Source organism: Sarcophilus harrisii, chromosome 1, assembly GCF_902635505.1.
Source record: "Sarcophilus harrisii chromosome 1, mSarHar1.11, whole genome shotgun sequence".
Lineage (NCBI taxonomy): Eukaryota > Metazoa > Chordata > Mammalia > Dasyuromorphia > Dasyuridae > Sarcophilus > Sarcophilus harrisii.
The window spans coordinates 663,329,516-663,354,567 of record NC_045426.1 but is presented as its reverse complement, the minus strand read 5'-3'; the positions used below and the strand labels follow the sequence as shown (position 1 = coordinate 663,354,567).

At 51.1% G+C, this 25,052-nt stretch overlaps 1 protein-coding gene across 1 annotated transcript in view; it reads right to left on the bottom strand.

Moving 5' to 3' along the window:
• The window catches only part of EFNA2 (ephrin A2), an 86,986-nt gene extending 62,624 nt beyond the window's left edge, over positions 1-24,362 (bottom strand). Inside the window, exon 1 of the mRNA XM_012542252.3 lies at positions 23,332-24,362. Within this exon, the coding sequence (XP_012397706.1) occupies positions 23,332-23,456 (125 nt within the window). The 5' untranslated portion in view covers positions 23,457-24,362. The remainder of the gene's footprint in view (positions 1-23,331) is intronic.
• Between the last annotated feature and the right edge of the window lie 690 nt (positions 24,363-25,052).

Genomic DNA, 25,052 nt, shown 5'->3' with positions numbered 1-25,052 from the left:
TGGACTGTCGTATGAATACAAGTCAACAGTCTGACAGGACAGCCAGAAAGGCTAATGCAATCTCTCCCCCCATCTCCAGTCTCACATCATCAGGAGCCTGTTGCATCTTAAACTCAACATGTCCAAAACAGAATTCATCATTTCCCTGCCAAGTCTCCCGCCATTCCCAGGTTGGGAGCCTTAACGCCCCACTCCTCCTCACCCAATACATCCTAAATGTTGCTGTTCCTCGATCCACAGTATCTCTCCTATCTGTCCTATCCTATCCACAGCCTCCAGGAATAGGAAGGAGATTGTACCATTGACCCCCACTCTCATCCAACCTTATCTGGCACACGGTGTTCAGTTCTGGGCAGCACCACTTAAGAAGGGGATTGATTCATTATGGAGGGTTCAGAAAGTCGAGGGCAAGGAGGACTGGAAAGGGGCCAGAGCCCATAGCAGATGAAAACTGGAGGAACTGAGGCTATCTCGTGTGAAGAAGAAAGAAGACAACTAGATTCTATTTGAAGGTAAACTGAGCAGCGATGGGTGGAAGTGACAAAGAGAAAAATTTAAGCCTGATGTCAGGGGAAACTCCCAAGCAATTAAGAGCTGTTTAAAAAGGAGACTGGGCTGCCTCTGGAGGTGGTGAGCTCCCTTTCTTTGGAGGTCTTCAAGCAGAGGTTGGATGGCCATTTGTTGGTTATATCATCATGGGGATTATATTTCCATTATGGGTTAGACTAGATGAATACAAATAATCTTCAACTTTCAGACTTGGGAGGGCCCTTAGAACCCAGGTGTTCAGAGCTGGGAGGGCCCTTAGAACCCAGGGTGTCAGAGCTGAGAGGGCCCTTAGAGCCCAGGATGTCAGGGTTGGGAGGGCCCTTAGATAGAGAAAGTCAGGGCTGGGAGGATCTTTGGAATCCAAGATGTCAGAACTGGCAGGGCTCTCAGAATAGAGAAAGTCATCCATAGAAAGATCTCAGAACACAAAATGTTAGTGCTGGGGAACATAGAATTAGAACGTAGAATTGAATGGGTAGAACTTTAGAAGCCAACCAATTCAACACTCATTTTGCAGATAGGGAAACTGAGACCCAGAGGGGCAGGGTCACAGAGAAGGAATCATTAGGAAAGCCAAGAACAGGACCCAAGTCTCGTGACTCCAAGGCCAGGCTGGCAGGCACTAGACCAGCGTTTTCCCCAGCTATGGGCCACGAACTGCACAGAGTGGGGGTTCAGAAAGTGGAGGTATCACATGGGATCCCTGATTCTATATGCATACCAAGCACTGTCATTTTGACCTTTATTCTGTTCCAACAAAATATGCAGCACGACTCAGTATAACAAATAAGCAAACACCTCTTCTGTAGATGGAATAAAATAATGCCTTGCATATATAGATGACTATTTTTCAAATGTATGTAGATGCTTCTGTGATTAACAAAATGCAAATTCTTTTAAAAGCCACACAGAATTCAGAGTCGTTTTTATCTCATCGTGTTTTTTCTCAATCAGTGGCTGTTTGGACATTCAAAGAGGGAGCAGAAAAAATGGGGGAGATCATTCCAAGAGGAGTAAATTGTGCCAGACTATTAAGCCCAAGGGGATCCTAGGGCCTTAGGGAGCCCCAGAAACAAGCAGCAAACAGATTCTCACCCTGAGGTTCTTTCCTTCCACCTGGGAGGAAGACCAGCCCAGTATGCTAGCAGGACAGCAAAGAACAGAGACTCCAAAGACCTAAGGTCCAGCCTCCACTGGGACCCTGGCTCACTGTGAGATCTTGTCCAAGTCTCCTCCTTTCCATAGGTCTCAATGAGCCCATCTCTGCCCTGCCTTCCTTGGAGAAGCGGTTCTAAGGATCAAAGGAGAAGGCAGCTGAGAGGAATGATAAAACTCAGTAGAACCTCAGGTGGCAGGATCAGCACCAGATGGGTTGGGTTTCTACTGGTGAGGAAACAGCACAGCACGATGGGAAGAACGTTAAAATGAAAGAAGACAAATCAAGTTTTCAGATCTATTACTAAGTGCCTATGTGACACCTAAACAATTCACAGTTCTTTCTGGGTCTCAGTTTTCTCTTCTATAAAATGGATAAATAGTAGAACTAATGGTTCCCTTTACTCTGATAGTCCAAAATCATCTCAATTCTAAAATTCTGTGCTCTCATGACTCTCCAAGCGCTAACATATTATGCTTCACAGACCCTCCCAGCTCTGACAGTCTATATTTTAAGGGCCCTCCCAGCTCTAACATTCAGTGTTCTAATAAAAGCCCTCTAAAAGAACATTCCCTATTCTAAGGAGGTCTAAGGACCTCCAAACTTGCAATTCCTTGTTCTAAATCTCCTCCCAGGTTCTTAGGGCCCTCCTAGCTCTGACATTCTCCATTCCAAGGACTCTCCCAGACTTGACATCCCCTATTCTAAGAGCCCCTTGACATCCCCTGCTCTCAGGGCCCTCCCAGTTCTAAATCCATTGATTTTATGATAAATCCCTGCTGGGTCCCAGAGGGAAGGCTGAGCTCATCAAATAGAAAAGGCACCTTGGCCGGGCAGCCAGCTGACAGACTATCACAGGCCACACTCTACAGGAAATGCCCTTCATCTTTCCTGGACCACTCCCATCCCAGGCCAGTGGAGATGGGCCCCGGCCTGCTCCGAGACCTTCCTGCCAAGAGAAGGTGTGGCAGACGGGCCAGAGGAAATGCTCTCGGAGGCCGGGGCCTCCCCCTCATAACCTCATTTAGCTGACACAGTGCTTTGCCCCTCTGTGATGTAAGAGCACATATTGTAGTTAGACACATCTGTCTTGGGATGCTGTGGGCTCCACGGGGACAAGGGCAGAACGTCATCTCAACTCTGTGCCTCCTCAAAGATCCAGCACCAGGCTCTGCTCGGGGCTGGCACGGCCTTGTATTCCTAGTCCTAAAGAGCTCGGGCCCAACCCCTGCCAGCAGTGATCACTGGCAAGGCGGGTCACTGTTTCTAGCCTCAGTTTCCCCCTCTGCAAAATCAGAACCTCCCAAAATTGTTGCATGGATCAAGTGAGCCGATGGCTGTAAAATGATTTGCAAACAAAAATACTACCAAAATGGCAGTTACTGTGACTATTTGTTGGATGAATAAACAAATGGAAGAAAATAGCAGTCCTCAGTCATAACAGACAGCTGTGTCTCTCTCCAGCCCACAGCACCTTTGTTCAGGGGTCACATTCCCCGGAATGCTATTTTAAAATAAACATCTGTAGCAATAAATATATATTACATATAGCAGACACTGTATGTATATGTAATAAAGCTAACTCTACTGCATCCTATGCAGGTTTGTAGGGCAAAGCAGGTAAAGTGGGAAAATGAGCTCAGGAACCCCTCAGATTTCGGGGGGCCCCTCAGTGGGGAGAAGCTCTGGCTGAATTTTATGTCAGGCTTTGCTGCTAGATTACAGAGAGAAATTTGGAGAATTCTTTTTTCCTTTCTAGGTCTCAGATCTTTGTAGAAGAGGGAGGGATCTGAACTATAACATCTGAAAGGCTTTGACATTCTCTGTTCTAAGGATCCTTTCACTTCTGCCAATCAGTATTCTAAGGACTCTCTTAGCTCTCAGGGCCCTCTGTTCTAAGGGCCCTCCCACCTCTCACATTCCCTGTTCTAAGGGCCCCCCACTCTCACATCCTGTGTTCTAAATCTCCTCCTCCCAGCTCTGACATTCGGTGTTCTAATGGCTCTCTGAGTCCTAACATTCTATGGTCTAAGAACTCTCCTAGCTCTAACATTCTAGGTTCTAAGGGCATCCTAGCTTTCACATTCTTTATTTCAAAGGCCCTCCCAGTTCTGACATCCTGTGTTCTAAAGACTCCTTTAGCTCTCATATTCCACGTTCTAAGGACTCCTTTAGTTCTCATATTCCACGTTCTAAGGACTCCTTTAGCTCTCACGTTCCCTGTGCTAAGTTCCTTCCCAGTTCTCACATTCCATGTTCTAATATGGTCTAAAGGCTGCCATCCTTTCCCCTCTGGTTTTCTCACTCTATACTCCAAAGTTCTGACATTCCCTGTGGATCTCCTGGTATGTGCCAGGGTGGGGCAAGAGGTGTGTATACCCAGGGTGGGGCCCTAACGCCCTGGGCACCGCAGGCTCAGGTCCAAGTTCCGTTTGGCAGAGGCCCTGTTTCTCTCCTTTCCCTTTCACTGTTCCTCAAAATCTCTAGTATTATTTTGTCTCCAGGATGGGCGACAGGGATTTTTTTTTCTTCTTTATCCACATTCCTGGTGGTCAGGGGAGGAGAGAAATCAGCAGACACAGGCTTCCTCCCCTCCTGCCCATCAGAATTCAGACCAGACCAGATTCTGCTGCCTTGGGCCTCCCTGACTCCACTGCCCACTGGTGGGATTCTCAGATGAGCAGAAAGAATAATAGAATTACCTCTCAGCAGAAAAGCAGAGACTATAAAGGCTGAATGTCATCACACATTATCAGATGGAGTGACTGTAACAGTCCCCTTTTTATAATTTTTTATTTTCCATAAAGAAAGATTTCATTCTAGATGGTTCAGTGACTATAGTGCTGAGACTAGAAGCAAGGAGACATGAGTTCAAATTTGACCTCAGACCTTTCTTGCTGTGTGACTCCAGGCGCGTCTCTTCCCCCAGTCTGCCTCAGCTTTCCATCTATAAAATGGGAATAATACCAACACTTGCCTCCCAGGGTTGTTGTGAAGACCGAATGACATGATTCTTGTAAATCGCTTAGCACAGCGTCTTGCACATAGCAGGTGCCATATAAATGTTAGTTATGACTAAGATTATGATTCTGCAGTAGGTGGAGAAAGGATGTTTTATCCAGAAATGCCTGAGATATAAAAAAACAAAAGCATCAATAAAAAAAAAATTAAAGAAAAAAATAGTCTTTTCCAGTAAAGCTAGGTGGTTCAGTGGATAGAGCACCAGTTCCAGAGTTGGTGGACCCAAGTTCAAACCTAGCCCCAAACATGTGACACTAAGCTGTGTGATCCTGGGCAAGTCACTTAAGCCCCATTGCCCCCACACACAAGACTAGTAGAATTACCCCAAAGCAACACAACAAATATCCTTTTTCAGAGTAATTTCCAGATTTTAAGATGTTAAAAGTTTATAATCATTTTTCTTAACAAAGAGGTAATATCATTATTGTCATCACTTTTACCTAAGAAAGAAACTGGAAATCCAAAATCATCTCGCTAAGAATTAGTGGCAGGATCTGAACACAATTCCAAGTCCAGGACTCTGCCCATTGCACCGCACAGCATCCCCACAGCCGAGGTCAGGAGATGGATTAGGAAAGACCTGAGGGGTAGTCAAAAGACTCATTCCCCAAGGACAGCCCCGGTCCAGATCTCTCCCAAAACTTTCCCAAAAAATGGTACTCAAAGGGCAGGGGATGCAGGATGCTTGACAGCACCACTGGCTACTGAGAACAGCTTGAGCCCTTACATCATGGCCCTGGCTCAGGAGACAGAGGCCCCGAGTTCCAATCCCACCACTGACGTTTACATCCACACTGAGCCCACCTGGGTCTCCGTTTCTCCTTCTGTAAAATGGGGGAGGTAGACTAAAGGGTCTAGGAGGACTTTTCCAGCTTTAGAGCTGGGACATTACAGTTCCCCATCTGTAAAATAGAAGAGCTGGCCAGGTAAGTCCCAAAGGTCCCTTCTAGCTCCAAAGCCCAGGAACAGCCGGAACCCAGGAGTGCCTGGCCTTTCCCACCCACTCACTCTTGGAGATCCAGGTTTCATCTTGCCACAGCGATCCATCCCATAAAGGAAGGATGGGTCAGTTTACAAGCACACATGGGCTGGAGCCTTTCACGGGACCGATGATTAGGACATGGGTGTACTCCCTGCTGTGCCCCAGATTGGGATCTCCCTCAAGCCAAGCTCGGCGACACTCCCACCGTGATGCTCCCAAAACAGGGAGCCAGCACCTTCCCCCTGTGAGTGGTGGGAGACACCTGTTCCAAGCCTCTGCTCGAAAAACACCAGCTCCCGGTAAGACTCTGGCAGAGGCAGCCAGATAGCCCCAGTGGACAGACCACCAAACTTGGAGTCAGGAAGTTTGAATTTGAATGTGTGATCCTGGGTAAGTCACTTTACCCTATTGGTCTCAGTTTCCTCATCTGTAAAATGAGCTGGAGAAGGAAATGGCAGATCGCTCCAATATTTCTGCCAAGCAAACTCCAAACAGGGTCACAGGGATTCACAAATGACTAAAGAAATGACAAAATAACAATATGATTCTGACAGAAGCATGAGCTGGGAACTCTGCCAGAGAGAACCCAATGTGGTAGAAGTCCTGACCTATGTCATTTACAGCTCTAATATCCAATGTGTGTTCTAAGCTCTTTTCCTGTTGCTACATTTTTCTGAGCCTCAGTTTCCTCATCTGTAAAATGAAAGGCTTGACCTAGATAATATTTAAGATTCCTTCTATTATTTCCTCCCCTGATCTGCCTCTGACCCACATCCCCCAACTGACTGGACCAGCCCCTCAGTTCCAAGAGAATCTAGAGAAGCAAATTGAACTGTTGATCCACTAAGACGGGATGGTGGAACCAACAGAATACAAAAGGCTTCCTTTCTAATAAGGTTTAAGTGGGGGGGGGGAAAGTGCTGCTTTTCTTCTCTCTGTGTCTCTATCTCTGTGTGTGTGTGTGTGTGTGTGTGTCTCTCTCTCTCTTCCTCCCTCCCTCCCTTTCTGTCTCGCTCTTCCTCCTTCCCTCCCTCTCCCTCTTTTCCTCCCTCCCCCGCTCTTAATCTCAATCTCTTTCTCTCTCTCTCCCTCCCTCCCCTCCTCCTTCCCTCCTCTCTTTCTATCTATATCTATAATAAAAGCATCTAGTTCCTGGCAACCAGACCCAGAAGGTCCCAGAAAGTCTCTCCCTTCGTCCTTTCTATTTCTCCTTTCCATCAAAAAGAGAAATCAAAATTATCCTTTTGGGAAAAAAAAAATAATAAAACAGTGGTAAAATTTCTTGTTCTCTCTCTCTCCCCCTCCTCTTTTTCTGGAGAACAGGGGGGTGAGGGAGCCTTTCTAAAAGATAAAACTTTGAAGGACTTGGCTACATCACTGAGAATCAACTCGAGGGAGGAGGGTGCTAGTTCTACATCCACTGAAGAAGCATTCAGAAAAAAATAAATAATTTTTATAAAAGCCAATTTAGAGATAAAAGCTCGATTTTCCCCCAAGAATAATCATCCTGGCCCCAAGTGAGGCTGGTTGGAAGGGGCTGGGGCCAGAGTACCTGCAGCAGGTCCCCTCCCCCCTCCATCCTCCACAAAGGAGGCTGAAAAGGGCCGCCCCCTGGCTTGGGACGCCGGGACGGAGGAAGGGCCCGGCAAAGTGAAGGTGGGATGCAGAAGTTACACTGGCTGTTGATTTATTATTGATAGGTGGATACAGAAAGATGTTATCTCAAGGATGTATCTCTCTTCCCTCTATTAAAGACAGCTGCTGGGGCAGCATAATGAAAAGAACACCGGCTTGGGGGGCAGAGGTTTCCCACATACTGTGTGACTTTGGACAAGTAACAACCTCAACAGACTGAAGTTTCCTGCTCTGTAAAAAAGAGGGAGAATGCACTAGACCAGAGCATCAAAATGAAATGCTCCATCCAGATTAATTGGGAAATTAATTAATTAATTGGGAAGTGAATTGGAGAACTGGGAAATAAGGAAAAATACAACACAACTCAGATAATGTTAATTTGTGGTTTTCTAAGTCAATATGAGCTGAGTGAGGAGACTCCCACACCTTCCCTTTCAAGTCTCAGTCCCACCTACGATTACCTTGTATCTACTTTGTGAATCTTCGGGTCTATCCCACATCCATTCACATTGTATCCACCTTCAGATGGTGAAAGCTCCTTAAGGGCAGGGACTTTCCTTTGGTCTCTGTACTCCCTGCCCCTAGCATAGATCCTGGAAGACCAGAGGCTCAACTAAAGCTTATTTTTCTTTTCTCATTTGTGAAGTTCTATTCTGAATTTAATGAACATCAAATAAAACGGACATTGACTGATTTTTTCCAGAGGAAGAAATGAAAGCTGGGAGCAAGGCACTAACATGCCCAACGTGATGACACAGCAGGGCGAGACCACGTCTGGTGAACCTCCAAATCCAGGCTCTTTCCACTACACTGTTTTTCGGCATGTTCTCACCACATTTCCATCCTATTCCATTCCATTCAAGATCACCTTCTGGTCCAACCTCACCCCATCCTCTTCCGTTTTATAGATACACAAATTGAGGTCCAGGTCGGCCACCTGGCCCAAGATCCCACTGGAAAAGAGTGGCAAAGCTAGGATCCAAACACATGTTCTCTTAATTCTGAATTAGGGATCTTTCCTAGATGCCTTCGAGCTTCTCATCATTCTATAAGGTTATTCCTCTCTAAGCTTTCTCTAGGGAACGTTATCTACGCAATAATCATATTAATGACAATTATTGCTCACGCCTATACAAGGCATCCAGGAGTACAAGAAAGCCGGGGTGCCATCCAAGCCCTTGGGGAGGAGTCTGTCCCCCAACCTGGAAGGGAAACGGGAGACACCAGCTGTGAAGCGAAGAGGAACAGGACCCCCTTTCCCCCAACATCTCAGGCTATAGGGGTTGTGGGGGGGTTGGAGATAAAAGCACACGGATATCAGGGAGCAGGAGCGAGGAGGCCCTACCATGGGGAGGGAGGGATGGGATTACAGGCCCCAGGAGATAATGGACTCAAGGGAGAGGCAGCCCCTTGTGCTGAGGACCAGGGAACAAAGCCCGGACGAAAGGATGGATTAAACCTCTCCACTCCTGCCTGCTTCCCAACGGCAAAGAGGAAAGAGAAGAAATGTTCTAGACACAAAGGCAGGGGGGCCCATTTGTGCAAAGGAGCCGAGAACAGAAAGGAATGGGAGAGAGAAAGGAGATAGTTTTTTCCTCCTGCTCTGTTCCCAGATCAAAAAAAGAAAAGAAAAAAAGGAGTCCTTTCAAAAGAGGAGATTTCAAGGTGGGGAAACAGGCAGGGTCTGGCCCCTGCCTCCCCTTTTCTCCCTCCTGCAGCCCCTCCACACCCCAAAGGCCAAGTCCCAGAGCCAGGAACTAGCAACTAAAAGCAGAATGTGCCCCTAGAATTGAGACTGGGACTGAGAAGGGAGAGATGGGGGACAGGGGGCAGAGACAGCAGTAACTGCAGACTCTCAGATCCTTAACTCATCAGCTCTGAAAAGGCGCCATGCTGCCTACCTCCTCACCAATTCCCTAAGTCGGGACTCCTCTCTAACCGAGCTTCTGCTCCCCCCAGTCTGCACCCCAAGGGTGGGACTGGGGGAGCAAAAGTCCCTCATGTCTTTCTTGGGGTCCCTCTTAGTCCAAATGGCAATGCACCACGCAGCACGGGATAAGGACAACGGCTCCAGAAACCCTCCTAAACTCATACACCCCAGGCATCTTGTCCCCATGTAGAAAGAAGGGCCAGGTCCCAGTCTCAGGGCCTGAAAGGAGATCTGTTTGGAGCCAGGGTGGAGAAAAGAAAGAGAGAAGAGAATCATAATTCCTTGTCAATACATGATATGACAGCTGACTTGCACTCTGGATCCAAAGATACACAGTGAGTTCCGAGAGTGTCATGTCTGGCCCAAACTCTGCCTAGTAACAGCCTGAGGTGTCAGTTCTGGCCAAGCCATTCTGTGAGACAGTTCAGAGTCAGGGAAGAAAACACCTAAGGTACGATACCTGTTCGTATGTTTTGACTCAGCGATCCCACTAATGGCCATTTATCCCCAGAAGGTCGGAAGGACAAATGGCCCCACCTATACCGAGACAGCCAGGCAGCCAGGTCAGCACCTTTTGGGGTACCAAATAATAGGAAATGAAATGGGTATCCAGGATGCAGAAACAACTGACCAAACTATGGTATAAGTGGCACACTGGCAGGTCATAAACAACAAATGTAGGAGATTCAGAAAAAAACAGAGGCAGGTTCATAGGAACTAACACAGAGCAAACAGGGAGCGTGGTCAACATGGGGATCACAGCAATATTAATGAATAAAAAATACAAAAAGTAAGTCGTAAGCTGAGTAATCTTGGTCCAGAAAAACAGATAAAATACATGTCCCTGGGATCTGGAAAGAGGGTGACCACAGAAACACAATGTTGCATACACACCTAGATGAAGTCATTTGTCAACTGCTCTCGTAAAACTGTTTTTCTTTGTTAAGAGACGGGGGGAGGGGAGGAAGGAGGGTATGTATTATCCAGAAGTAGCTATGATATAATAATAAAAACCATGAAATGTTTTCTTAAAAAAAATAACAATCCCTAGAATTAGTAATTTAAGCTTCAAGGAAGAAATCCCCCGCTCCAGACTAAGAATAGGGGCTCTTACCTGCTTTTTCAGGGCTCCACCTGCATTCCTGCCTCTGCTCTGCCCAGACCCCATTGCACCCAAAGTAGACCTCCTACCAATGCAAGCCAATGACACCCCAAATACAGGGTCAGAGCCCTTTAATGTGCATACACTAACACACACATACAGACTCACATATATGTACACAGACACATACATGTGTGTGCATGGTATATTCAAAGTTCTAACATCCCCAGACTTTTGACTGAACTCAAGGAACCCTGGGCATCACTTCTTCTCCCTGGGTCTGTTTTGTCATCTTTAAAATAAGCAAGCTGGCAAGTTTGGCTCCTAAGATGAGATATGTAAACGCACCTCCCTACGGATGTGGAGCGCTGCAAAAACTCTTAAGACTGTCTGACATGTTGGTTTGATTTGCTGAATTGTTTTTTCCCTTTTTTATTCTTTTTTTTATTTATTTCTATTATTTATTTCCCTTTTGAGTTTTATTCCAAGATAGGTCTTAGGATGATGTAAAAAAAAACCAATTATTTCAATTCAATTTAAATATTTGCATGGATACATACCCACAAGAATTAGGACTGGCAGCCAGCTCTAGGGACTTAGCTCTAGGATCCATGGGACGCCTGGATCTTAAGCATGGCTGGCCCCATAGCTGAAGGAGAAGCACGGCAAGTGGTTCAGCACGGCGTAGGAGCCAGCCAAGACGAGGGACCTGCTGAGGCACCAGAGAATGTGGAGAGAGCCCCCTGGCCAGGGCCTACCCGCTCCTGGAGGGTAAATGGTGCGAGGGATTCCTCAAAGTGGTGAAGAAGGAGAAAAGATTAATCTCACCTTCTAGACCAGAGTTCCCCCAGAAGGGTAAGAGATGGTACACTGAGCCCCCTCACAAAGAGGGATACTTTGTGGCTGCTGAACAGCACCCCAGGCCCAGCACAATGTGATGGGAAGAAGGGTGAAAGTTCATCTTGGGAACACGGAACATTAGACATACACACATACACGTGACCTCACAAGCAAGGTTCCCAGACTCTTATGCAAACATATACATCCCCTCACATGCATGCTTGAACATACAGTCCCTCTCACCACAAGCTCACATGTATGTTTGTATATACAGTCCCACTAACATGCATGTTTCCCACACTCCCTCTCACATACATGCATGCTTGCACACACTTCACACATACGCTCACATGCATTCTTGCACACATTCCCTCATACATGCATGCTTGCATATATTTATATTTCCTCCTAAACATGCTTGCACATGCTCCCTCTCACACACATGCATACTTGCACATACTCCCTTGCACATGTAAGCTCACATGTATGCTTGCATATGCTCCCTTTCACACACATGTATGCTTGCAGACACTCCTTCTCACATGTAAGCTCACATGCATGCTTGCACACATTCCCTCTCACATACATGCATGCTTGCAATACTCCTTCTCACACACATGTATGCTTGCATACACTCCCTCACACACATGCATGCTTGCACACACACACACACATACATGCTTACACACACTCCCTTGCACACATAAGCTCACATGCATACTTGTACACATTCCCTCTCACACACGAGTGCTTGCACACATTCCCTCTCACAATGCATGATTGCACACACATGCATCCTTGCACACAATCCCTCTCACACATATGCACGCTTGTACTCACTCCCTCACACACATGCTCATATGCATGCTTACACACATTCCCTCTCATACATGCATGCTTGCATGCACTCCCTCTCACACACATGCATGCTTGCACACGCTCCCTCTCACACACATGCATGCTTGCACACGCTCCCCTTCACACACATACATGTTTGCACATGCTCCCTCTCACACATACATGCTTGTACACAGTCCCTCATACATATGTATGCTTGCATGCACTCCCTTTCACACATATGCTCACATACATGCTTGCACACATTCCCTCTTATACATGCATGCTTGCACACACTCCCTCTCACACCCGTGCATGCTTGCACGCACCCCCTCTCACACACGTGCATGCTTGCACGCACTCCCTTCTCACACACGTGCATGCTTGCACGCACTCCCTCTCACACACATGCATGCTTGCACACTCCCTCTCACACACATGCTCACACTCACAAAAGTAGCCAGTATTCCTGAGAAGCCACTGTCCAATGTCGAACAAAGCAGGTGCCTGTCTGTTCTCCCTCATTTACAAAGGGGATGATGGCTGCAGCCGCCCAGAGTAGACAAGCTGCCTGCCTCAGATCACACAGCATATTCACCACAGAGATAAAAGGAGAGGTCAGAGTGAGTAGGACATGTGTGAACACACAGGCTCCTGTCCACCTCTAACTCCCTGCCTGAAACAGGAGGTGTGTTCCTTTAGAGAAAGGACCTGCCCCGGTCACAGCCAGCATAGAGACGTTCCCGGCTGTTTGAGGGGATGAGACTGTCCCCCAAGAACTCCATTCTCACAACAAACCACCTGGGATCAGGTCAGAGAAATTTGAGATGGGACGGAAATCCACCTGGGGCCCAGCATCCATCCCGCAAGCTGATTCTTCTCATGCCTCTGCAAATGTCTTCCTCCTTTGAACCACAGCTCCAGCTCGGTTACAGGTCCCTTTTAAAGCCAGTTTGCCCTTCCTGGCCCTGTCTGATCTGAAACTCAGCGGGGCTCGTGGTAGCCAGCTCAGAATTAGACCCTGAAGGACACTGCCCATAAATCAGGTCCCTACCCCCTTGACACAGGCCTTTCTGGAGACCCAAGAAATCTATTTCTATTCTCCCCTTCCCACACAGGAATCCCACACTTCCATCTGATCCCCTAAACACTCCCTCCTAATCACCTTTTTAAAAAAATGTATGGGGTTTAAAAACCTAAGGGATGTTAGCAATCTAGCATACCTCCATTACTTTACAAAGAAGGAAACTGAGACCACCAAGCTATCAAGGAGCAGAGTCAAGATTAAAACCGGAACTTAGGAGTCCAAATTCAGGGTTCCTTCTACCGTGCCATCCTTACCACTGTGCAAGACAGAAAATATTTTGACTCTTGGAATAAATGACACAAATTTCTTTGACAAAGACAGAAAAGAAAAAGAGGAAAACCTTCTTCAAGGCAGAAGAAAACCAAGACCGCCTCCATTCCTCCTTTTCTATCGAGGAAAATTCATCCCCAACGGGCAATGGGAAAACAAGATTTCAAAATCCCTTTAAACACTGGGTTGTGGTGCCTTTTTTTAACATTTCTGTGCATGTGAGTTTTTTAATGCAAAAACTCAGCAAGGGCTCCCTCTCTGAAGGGTGCCCATGTCGGAGAGGGGATGACGGCTCTGGAACAAAAAGGCATCCACGGTTGGAGGGGAATCTTCCCTCGTACACTAATCAATTTTTTTCCTGTTTCCATTCAGGGTGCCTGGCGGAGCCCCTCATTCCTGGGAGAACGGCCAGCCACTCTCCCCCTCAATCCCTGAGGACCGAGACCTGTTCTCCTAAAATAGTCTCCCCATCCCAAAGAAAAGACTTGGCATCTGGGGGCTTAGGAATAAACCAAAGTTGTTTGGCTGAGCCTAGAGAGGCAGCTGAGGGATGAGGGACCATCCCCACGTCCCAGGTGTGAGTCAGCCACAGGCTGACCTGGTCACGGAATCAAATCTTGGCATTAAAAAGAAAATTCAGAGAAGAGAGGAGCTAGAAGATGCATACATACAAGCTTTAAATGAGGATCATTGGAATCAGCAATTTGGAGGCTCTCAGGGCTAAAAGGAATTACCCAGCACCCACTTCTTAACAACTTTCCACTTCAGCCAGAACCTTTCCTCATTGTCAAGGTGACTCCCATATCAAAAGTATGATGGAAAGAGAGAGAGCTCTGGAGTGAGAGGAGCTGGGAGTCAGAATCCCTACGTGACCTTGAGCAAAGGGGTCAAACTCTACCAGCTTCTCCAGCCAGGATGCTACAATCACCAATTACCTTTGGCTAAACGGTGAGGTCCACTCTCCTCCCCCCAGAGGCCTTCCACTCAGTAATAGCCACAGGCTAATTCCACAGCGGGGACAGTGGGGTCCACTGCAGCACAGGTCAGGCCACAAAGGCCCAAAGGCCAGGTCAGGTCAGTGTCCTCCTCTTGTGGTTTGTCCTTTGTTCTCGGGGATAACCAGGACATCAGGGAGGTGATACCATGACATAATGAACGAATTGGATTTAAGCAAGGGAGGGCTGTGCAAGGTCACCTGCCTCACTTTCCATCCCAGAGCTATCTGAGTCCAGTGTCCAGATACAGATCAGGAGGACTGGAGATGTCCCTGGATGGTCCAGACCAGGGGTCCTCAAACTTTTTAAATAGGGAGCCAGTTCACTGTCCCTAAGACTGTTGGAGGGCCAGACTATAGTACAAACAAAAACTTTGTTTTGTGGGTCTTTAAATAAAGAAACTTCATAGCCCTGGGTGAGGGGGATAATCATCCTCAGCTGCCGCATCTGGCCAGCGGGCTGTAGTTTGAGGACCCCTGATCCAGACTCTCTGAATTATGGATGAGTCACCTCTATGTCCACACAGGCCTGGCTTCAGGCACACTCCCACCTCCACCTCCTCCTCCTCCTCCTGGGGATTCAGGGTGACCTATGTCACCCCATGAAGGGAAATTGTAGACCCAGCCAACATGAGGGTCTTCTCTTCTTAAACTCCCTAGGAAACGATCTGGAGCTCAAGAGCTCAAAGACATGGACTGGACCAAACCCTTCATTTTACAAAAGAAGAGAGGGAGAGAGTTAGTCCACAGTTACTCAAGTAATAAACACACCCAGGATTGGATCTCAGGCCCTAAATAATAATAATAACAACAGTAGTGAAGGATAAAACTCGTTTTCGGACTATGAGGCTCAGAACTCGTCAACAAAATATAAAGAGATGGTCATAGCTGGCATTCACCCGGCACATTTAAGGTTGGCAAAGGGTTTTGTATTCATCACATCACGTAATCTTTAGAACAACCCTGTGAAAGAGCTGCTATATCACCCTCAGTTTACAGATGAGGAAACTGTGACGTAAAGAGCAGATGTGACTTGGGCAGGGTCACACGGTAGGAAATGTCTGAGGTGGAATTTGAACTCACGCCTTGCTAACTCCAGTGCTGTCCGCTAGACCATGCTGCCTCCCTCCTCAGTGTCCCCTGCAGTCTGTCTGAATATTCCTACCTGCCGCAGCCCCAGGTGCTGAGATAATAATAACAGTTAACAGTAATAGCTGACATTTATGTAGCTCTTATTACATGCCAGACACTGGGCTAAGCCCTTGACAATTATTATCCCCTTTGATCTTCTCCCCAGCCCTGGGAGGGAGGTGATGTTATTATCCGCATGTTTAGCAATGAGGAAACTGAGGTAAGATTTACCGATTTGCCCAAGGTCAAACGGCAGCTGAAGCCAGATTTGAATTCAGATCTTCCCGATTCCTGCCCTGCCTTCAGCTCCCACGAAATCAATGTTCTTCCGGGTTTGAGGGGGTGGGAGAGCCGCCCCCACCTCCCTCTCCCTTCTTTCTTGTATGTTGTGCATTATGTGACCCTGCACGTGCAGGGATAGATGCCCACTTGGCTGAGAAGCAGGCCCTTTGACAGCAACATCCCATCAGACAGGAATGGTCTCAGACCAGAACCATTCTCCAGGTCAAGGCTTTCTCCCCTTAAGCCAGGTTGCCATCAGACTGGCCACTCTGCATTTAGGCAAATCCCAGAGATTCCTTTGTCTGGATCCTTACGGTCCAGGGATTCAGAAGCAAAGGAAAATCAGGTCCCAAACAACCACCTCCTCCTGTTGTATCCCACCTGCACCAAAGAAGCCCCCTTCCCTCCTCTTGAATGTTCTGTGTAGGACCTTACCCGGCCAGGGGGCCCGGAGGCCTTCCTCATGCCAAGTGAGCAGGGCCCGGGCCCTCCAAAAGCAGGTGAGCGAGTTCCGTGCCATCATTAATTCCCCCCATATTCCCAGAAAGCGGCAGGTAAAACACAGCTCTACCATGCCCCCCCACTGCACACTCAATTGTACATGTTACCACACTGTAACATACAGGTGAAAGGGGGAAGGGAGGGAGGGGGCACCTCTAACCACCTCTGGAAGATATGGGGGCACTAGGAGGGACTGGTGCCAACTGGCACCTCTGCCATCTTAGAAGAGAATCACAGTTTTGACTTCCGCCATTTTCTGAGAAACTGGGCCACCCCTCCCTTTGCAGAGTATGGTACCCCTCCAGGATCCTTCTGGTACCATGAGGGAGGACCCCCGCCAAGCTCAATCAGCACCAGTAGTCCCTGCTCTGCTTGGCCCAGAGACCATTGCTCTTCCCAAACTCACATGTGCTTCCCTCCTTTCCCTGGAAGAGGTAGCCCACACTCCCCGAACACCCCCCCAAAATAAGCCTCTTTGTGCCCAGCAGGTGGGAAGAAAGGGGGGAGGAGGATACTCGGTCAGGATACGGAGCAGAGCACACCCTAAAAATGGCAACATTTTGCCCCCTGGGTCCCAGCCAGATGTCAAAATGATGCACAACCATCAGCCCACATCTGGATGCTAAACATGCAGCTGTCAGGAATCTCTGAGAAGATAGCTCCAGCAGGGGAGGAGGAGGAGGATAGACTGGGTAGGAGGATCTGGTTAGAGGCCCGAACCTCGTCTGCTTCTGGCCAGATGTGAGCCAGGTCGGAAGCCCCGGCAAAGGGAGGATGGGGGCCGGGGAGACGGGGAGAAGTGACAAACACCTTACACTGGGGACAGGCCGTGAGGCCACAAGCCCTTGGAAAGAAGGCAGCAGGAGATTATGTGTCCCAGGGGCCGAGATGGACGAGGAGGTGAGGGAAATGGGGTCACGCAGCCCGGCATTCACAGAGCAACAAGAGGATGGATTGGAAGCTTCCAACTGACCGAGATCACACAAATCCTCAGCATGAGCATCTCCCCACCCTCCCTCCGCAGCAGAAGGTAGAGAGGCCCTGGCCAGGGACCCCCGGAGGATGGGGGTGCCGGTACAGTTCTCTTTTGTTATTGCTTTGTCAGCCCCAAAGCCAAAGGGCCTTCATCTGACACTCGGGGCTCTCCTGCCCGCCTTCTGCCAGCACTGACCTCCCCTTTCTTCCCGGCTCTGGAGCCCCATCGGGGTCGGGCCCACCTGATGGGAGGCCCAGGGGCCTTCCTGGCACAGGCTCATCACTTGCCTTGTGCCAAGCAACATGCATCATCATCCCTGCGCTCCCAGCCTGCAAACACACCAATTCCCTTTTCTGACCCTACACAGCAGGGGACGTGGCAGGGCAGAAGCTACCAGAAGCCCCCAACCACACGGCCGCTGTGGGGGACCTTGCTCAGGGAACAGAGCAGAGCACCCCGTTTTCCAGAACCCCTTCTAAGGCAGCGAGAGGAGGAAGAGGGTGGAAAGCAGCTCACAAACCCCCCACCCTCTGCCTGCCCAGGTCACATCACTACCATCCAAGTCCCCCAACCATGGGATCTCATAGACCTTCGTTTTCCAGAAGAAGAAGCTGAGGCTTCCAGACTCTAAGAAGATTTAGCAGAAACAGTGCTAGATTTAAATGCAGACCACTTGGGTTCAAGCCCAACTCGGCTCCTTGCTAGCAATGAGACTTTGGATAAGCCATTTGATGTCTCTGGGTCTCAGTTTCCTTCCTCTGTAAAATAAGAAGGCCAGACTAGGTGGTTTCTATCTTCCTTCCAGTTCAAAGCTCCATCTGACCCCCCCTGGGACCTGGGGACTGGAGGAGAGGCAGAGGAGGGACATTGCACCTCATTTCCTGCCCGCAGAGATGCCATCTTTTGCCCTTTCCCACTTCATTTACTGATTCTCCCTTTCTTCCTGCCAGCTCCCCACTAAGAACCATCACCTCCCACTCCCTATGTCCCCCCTCTCTCACTCTGTCCCCATGGGACTTGGGGGGGCGCAGTTGACAGCAGAGGGCAACCATCATCCTGTCACCCCAGGCTGAGCAGGGGGCAAGGAGGACACTGTGGTCCTTGGGGACAGCACCGTGGTATCTCTGATCATTGCCTACCAGCCCCTGGCTGAAACCAGCCTGGATCCCCAGCCCCTAAGGAGTGACCAGAGCCGAGGGAGGGGGGAAAGGCAAGGGGGAGAAGGAGAAGAGCAGTTCAATTAGAAGGTAACCCTCCTGAGGTTACCAGCAAGTCTCCAGCGACATCCCAGACCCCTGAGCCACCAGCACCATTTGTGACCGGCCAGACCGAGCAAATTGTACCACAGGCACGTCCCTATCTTTGTCTAAATGCCAAATGGGGCTGTGTTCCCTTGGCCAGCCGGGCACGCACAGGAAATGCATTTCACAGCAGGCAAAAATGTAATTCAGGAAACACTGCCACATACTTATTACCTATATGCAGGTACAATGGAACACGGAAACCAGGAGAGAATATTTATTTCTCTCTCCTTGGTTTCCTCAGAGATGCAAAAGATGGGCTTGGCCATCGGCCAGCCGGCTGGCTACTCAAAGTCCAGAGGTGTCCAGGTGTTTACCTGTCCCACCGTTCTTGTCCCCAATCCCCCAGACCTTCTACACACCGTCGGCTTCCTCCTCCAGCCCAGGAAGGGGGGGCCTGGGCTACTTGGCCGGGCTCAGCCCCGGCCTTCCTCTACTTCTCCAGGTTTCAGAAGAGCAAAAGTCCCGGCCAAGCAGCCAGAGATAGGAGCGAGTGGGCTTCCATCCCCATGAAGGGTCGCCAGGGTGGCTAAGCTTGGAGGGCAAGTAAGGGGAGACAGAGCAAAAGGCCCCATCGTCCGCCCAGGAGTCAGACCCCCACCACCACTACAGTCATCTGGGGGCTTCTGCTCACCGGGTTATTAGAGGACTATCTCTCTATTTCAAACCCAAAGCAACAAAGACACCCTTCAAATATTCAAAAACCAAGTATGCCTCGCCCTGGTTCCACAGGGAGTCGGATCTGTCTGTGTCTCTTTTGTCTCAGGATAGCGAAGCCACAACTTCCCGTCGGCCTCCCCAGCGGATGGCCCGCAACCCCAAGCAGGACCACGGAAGTCCTGTCTCTTAGCTGCGGCCGGGGTGGGGGATGCAGAGAGAACCCATCACCTGGGGCCGCTGAAAGCTTCCAACAGCCCCCGGAGGACCCATCAGGGCCGCCCAAGCTCCCTAAAAAGACTGCTGAGCTCCGGACAAGCCAAACCCGTGCTTCCAACCTGACAATTGATTTTTAATTTGGGTACAATTATCAAGCATGGATTACTGTAACGAAGGCAAATTGCTCACACCGTACAATATTAGCTTGATCCCGCGAGCCAAGCCCACATGTTTTCGGGATTATATCTTTTTATTTCTAATTTGTCACAGCTGGGAAGCCTTCGCACACACATTTTAAAAGATCGAGGAAACTCAGCCCCCTGTTCCACACACACACACACTCACACACATTCCCACCACTGGCTCTGCCCCTAGATATACAGGAGACCTCTTTCCCTCCTCAGCTGGAAAGAAGAGCTTTAGAGGAGAAGAAAAGGTGGGACCTGAGGTGGCAGGAAGAGAAAGCCTCCCAAGAATCCATCTATTTGAAGATAACCGGGCCGTACCGCGGCAGCTGGGGCTCAGGCCAAAGGCGACGTACAGCTCTGGGCTTCCTCTGTCACAGCAAGCCCCCCCCCACCTAAGCCCCCAAAAGTCCCAGCACAGGGTGAGACAGAGCAGAGAAAAGAGCCACACCTTTAGAGTGAAGGCAAGAGCAGGGGCCACATCCCAGGGCAGGCAGCCCTGAAACAGCCGATGAGACGAGGTAGCAGAACAAGGGACCCTATAGTCAGGAAGTTACCAGCAATTAGGGGGGTAGATGGGGGAAGAGAAATATTCAGGGGCCGTCTTCCAAATGGCTATTTGTCTCCCTTGTAACCCAAAGTGACTTGAAGGCCTGCAAACATCGCCCATGATTTCAGCAGCCCCTAATCCCCAAGTTTGATATATCATGCGGCCGGCAGAGAAGTCCCGTCCCTTCCTTACTTAAGGGTCTCAGCATATGTTTGGCATTTATGAGAACAAAAGGCCCAGCCACGCCAGCGAGCTGGGAAGGAATTGAAGCTGTAACCAAAAACTTCGGAAGAAGGGGGGAGGGAAAAATCCCCCTTCCTTCTCTACTCCCCACAGCCCGCGCCCCCCTCCCAAACACTACCACTAGAAAGAGAGAGATAATAAATTCCATACGCGACAGAATTCGACCCCTAGAGAAAGCTATCACTCTCAGCACTAGAGAGAGGGACAAAGCCAGGAGTCACCTCGGCCCCCAACTTCTGAGCACCCAGCCGGTGGGCTCACAGCTGGGCCTGGGAAACAAGGGAAGAAAGGGGATGGGCGGGAGAGAAATTGATTCGAGCTAAGGGAAGGGGGTTCAAGGATTCCTTGAAAGGGTTCCCCTCAAGGGGCTGGGGTGGGGCAGGTCTGCCCTTCCAATGTCCCCAATAATACACTGGAAACCCCCAAAAGGATTCAGGAAACTTTCCGACCAACTTCCACTAGAGACATCCCCAGGAAGAAAAGGAGCTAGTCAACTGGCGGGAGACAAATAGGAAATGGTTTTTAAAAGACCTTCTCTGTGGCTTGGGTCTTCCTTCTAAGTGACCTAGAAGCCAGGGGTGAAGGAAACAGAAGTGAGGTGTGTACGGATGAGGGAGGAATCCCAGGGGGCTCAGCAAACAGCTCGACTCACCTATATTTTTCACCCTCTGCCTATTCTTGCTAACAGCCCCACTCCTGCAAGCTGAGCCACTAGGATCCCGACGTAAGGAGGGGAACACCCTCGGTAGATTTTGGGGGGAATCTGATAGATCAGTAGTACCGAACCTCAAGCTCAAGGAGAGGGAGATGCAGGCAAGAAGCAGGATAATAACATGGGTCCACAATCAAATGGGAAGAGATTTGCACATACAATCCAAGCCGATTCATGGGCTCGCTGGGGCAGGAAATGTTTCCGATCCACAGCCCCGGCCTCTCCTTCACCAATTCCCCCAACTTTCTCATAAGGTCCCCATAGCCTGGGGATTTTGAACACTTCTCTCAGGTCAAGGCTCCTCCCCTGATGGGAACACGGGGTCGTCTGGGGAAATTTCAATCCCTTTTCATTATTTAAAAAAAAAAAAAAGGAAAGAAAGAAAGAAAATCAGACCCCGAATTATTAAGGATAAGAAAGTAACTTTGATGGCTGCAGAGAAGAAATGGCCTCTGCGGCAGAAACTCCAGAATCATACCAAACCCAGCTGAGGCCGGGAGGCCAGATGTCCACAAGCAAATGTGCTGAATAGGAAGAGATGAGAGAAGGAGGGAGAAACCCAGAAAACAAGAGGGGAAAAAAACTTTCTTGGAAACCTGGTGTGGACATTTATAACCTAGTGGCAGGAAGATGAGGCTTCCCAGGCCAAGGTTTATTGGACACAGAGAGCTGAGCAAAGAGAAGGGCTGGAAACAGATGGGGGTGGGGGGGGGAGAGGGTGCTGTCCCAGGCACTGAGAATCCCAGAATTCAGATAACCCATTTTCCTGCCCCAAAGGGAAGATCTCCAGTCATCACACAGTGTTAATGGTCAGCACAGAAAGCTTTGCTTTTGAGTTTTGGGGGGATGTAAGAGACTGCAGAGTCATGCCTCCCTGGCATTCTATACCCGTGCCCACCATTTACAGTCGAAGCCAGGACTGGGAGAAGAAAGGACCCAGGAGGAATAAAGGAGACAGGAGGGAAAGGTGAAGCCAGGAAAATGGAGAGACAGGGAGAAAGTGGGTGCAAATTGAAAAGGGAAGGTTGAACTTGTCCCAAAGTTCAGTCTGGGAGAAATCCCTGGGCAGCTGCGTCCCCAGCCAGTACAGGTAACACACTGAATCTGGAGTGGCCAGAACGGGAGTGTGACTCCCGGCTTTGCTCCTTACTTGATACCTGACCTTGGACACATTATTTCCTTTTCTGTACCTCAATTTCCTGATCCGTAAAACGACAGGTAGAGACGATCATTACTAAGGCCGTTTTCCAGATCTAAATTTTTGTATCCCTCCCTCCCACCAGCCCCTACTACCAATGTTCCTCACAAGCTGTAGGCCAAACCGCACCCCACCCCACCCCAAATCCCTGAACCGAAGCGAACCTAGCCCTTCTTTCTCTCACTAAGGAATCAGCCTGCTCCAGAAGAAACAAGGTGGGGGACAGCCGGACACTCAGGATGTCCCACATGGGGGCAGGAAGACGCCTGGCAAAGGCCTCTCATCCCAGACTGTCACAGGGCACTTCACCTGCCCCAAAGCGGCCCACACCAATCCAGTACCCAGAAAGCTGCATCACCAGCCCTCCCATGGCAAAGGCCAAGAGGGGTCGGCTCAGGTTTTCCGGACCCCCAAGCACCGGTCTTGGTGAAGAACGTTTGGCTCTTGATTCCCGGTACAGGAAGGGACCCCGGATCCCTTCCAAAAAGAGCTTCCTCCCATTCCCCGCACGCTGGCCACGGAACACCCTTGCCCAGCAACGCCGAGAACAGCCCGAATCCTCAGCTATCGCGGCCGTGTGTGCAAGTGTGAATGCGTGTGCCCCGGCCCCTTGGCAGAGCCTACATTGTCACTATGAACTCCTTCCCCAAGGGCGGATTCCCCTGTTGGAAGGCAGGGGAAAGTCTGGGGCTGGGAGGCGCTGGGATGGAGGGGAGGAAGGATGCTCTCCCCCAAACCTCTCCCCGGACCCTGGGCTCTCCGGGGAAAGGACCTAGTTAGCTTCGATTACGTGGGTGACTTTTCGATGAGATGGGAAGGGAAGGCCTCCAAGAGCCCTGGAAACTTGGCCCGGAACCGGAGCCCCTGCCTCCCGGCCCGGGCAGAAAAACTTGGTTGGAAGTTAGGGGTCCCAGGCAGCGGGGAGGGTGCGCCCGGGGCTGGAGAGAGTGCAGAGGGGGGCGCCAGCGCTCACCTGGGGTTACTCTGGTTCCAGTAGACAGCATAGCGGTCGGAGATCACTTTGGCCGCGTCGTCCGTGCACACGCGGACGCAGGCCAGGGCGAGCAGAAGCAGCGGCAGCAATCCCGGCTGCACCATGGTGCGAGTCCGCTCCGCTCTTCACTCGGCTCGGCTCGGCTCGCGGTCTGGCCGCCGGCTCGCCGCCCTCCTCCTCCTCTTCCTCCTCCTCCTCTTCCTCCTCCTCCGCCCCCGCCCCCGCCCGGCCGCCGCCTCCCCCCAGCTCCGAGCTCCGGTCGCCCCTGCAAAAGCTGGAAGGTGAGGGGCTTGGGTTGGCGGACGGCCGGGGGGGATGGGAGAGGAGGGGGTGCCTCCTCCGCCGGCTCCTCCGGGCTTCTGGGCGCCGCGTCCGGGTTTCCTTCCTCCCCTTCCTCCTCCTCTTCCTCGCCTGGCAGCGCGCTCCCGGGGGCACCGGCGGTTCAAGCTGCGTGCGGCGGTCTGGACGCGCTTAGAGATCCAGTCAAGAGGGAGGCCTCCGTCCTAGGCGCACTGGGGCGAGGCGGGAAGCCCACGCTCCCTCGGGTACCCGGAGCCGATTGCACGCACCCGAAGGTCCTCGCGAAGGGTGGATGGGTGGGGGGGACAGCCACTGGCGACAGGTGGCGACGAACCTCTTCACGCAGCCGACCCCGGTCAGCTTGGGAAAGAAGTCAGGCGGAGACAAAGTTTTCGGCGCCCATGGTCTCTCGAGGGGCGGGGGAGGAAGGGGGGGGCTTGGAGGCGGCAGTGGCGATTGAGCAGGCAGAGGGGGGCGCGAAGACCCCTTTTAGGCCGCCCGACAAAGCTGCAGTGGTCCAACCGGGCGGGGTGGTTCGGCTGGGATGCTCACAGCCCCCTGGGCACTGCGCCTACCTCGTCGATCGCCCGGTGCGCCTTCCCCGGCGGCCCCATCCTGCCCGGGCGCTCGAGTCCCAGAGCCGCCACTACCGGCGCGCTCCGCCTCCTTCCTCCCCCTTCCTCCTCCTCCTCCTCCTCCTCCTCCTCTTCTTCCTCCTTCTCCTTCTCCTCCTCCTTCTTCTCCTCCTCCTGCTGCCTCTCTCTCTTTCTTCTCCCCCTCGCCCCGGCCCGGCCCCGGCCCCCGCCCCGCCCCGGCCGGGGGCCGCCTCCCCCAGCCTCCTCCCGCCTCTCCCTCCTTCTCCCCCACCCCGCGGCGGCGGTGGCGGCGGCGGCTGCGTCCCGGGCGCTGGCAGCGGAGGGGCGCGCTCGGCGCCAAGACCACAACAGGTTCGCCGGGGGCTGGGGGCAGAGGGTGGCCGATTGAGCGCCCCCTCCCCTCAGGGCCCCGCCCCCTCAGACCCCGCCCCTGCGTCCGGGCCCCTCCCCCGCTTCTCCCACCCCCTCCCCCGTCTGGGGATTGGAGCAAGCGCCGGGACAAGCCGGGTCCGACCGGGGCCTGGGGAGGTGGGAGGTACTAGGCGGGAGAGATGGGAGGGGGGAACCGGACGCCCCCTCCCCTCCAGGCCCCGCCCCCTCCCCTCTTGCCGGGCTTGAGGATTGGAGCAGGCGCGCGGACAGGCCGAGGCCCGGCTGGGGCCTGGGGAACGCACGAGCAGTAGGCGAGGGTCCTCCTGGCGCGCAAAGTTGCGCCACTCTGCAAGCCGAGAGCGGAGGTCTTTCCTTGTGGGCCCGGCGTCAGCCTTCCTCGAGTCGTTGCCCGGGCCTGGCCTCCCCTGCGGG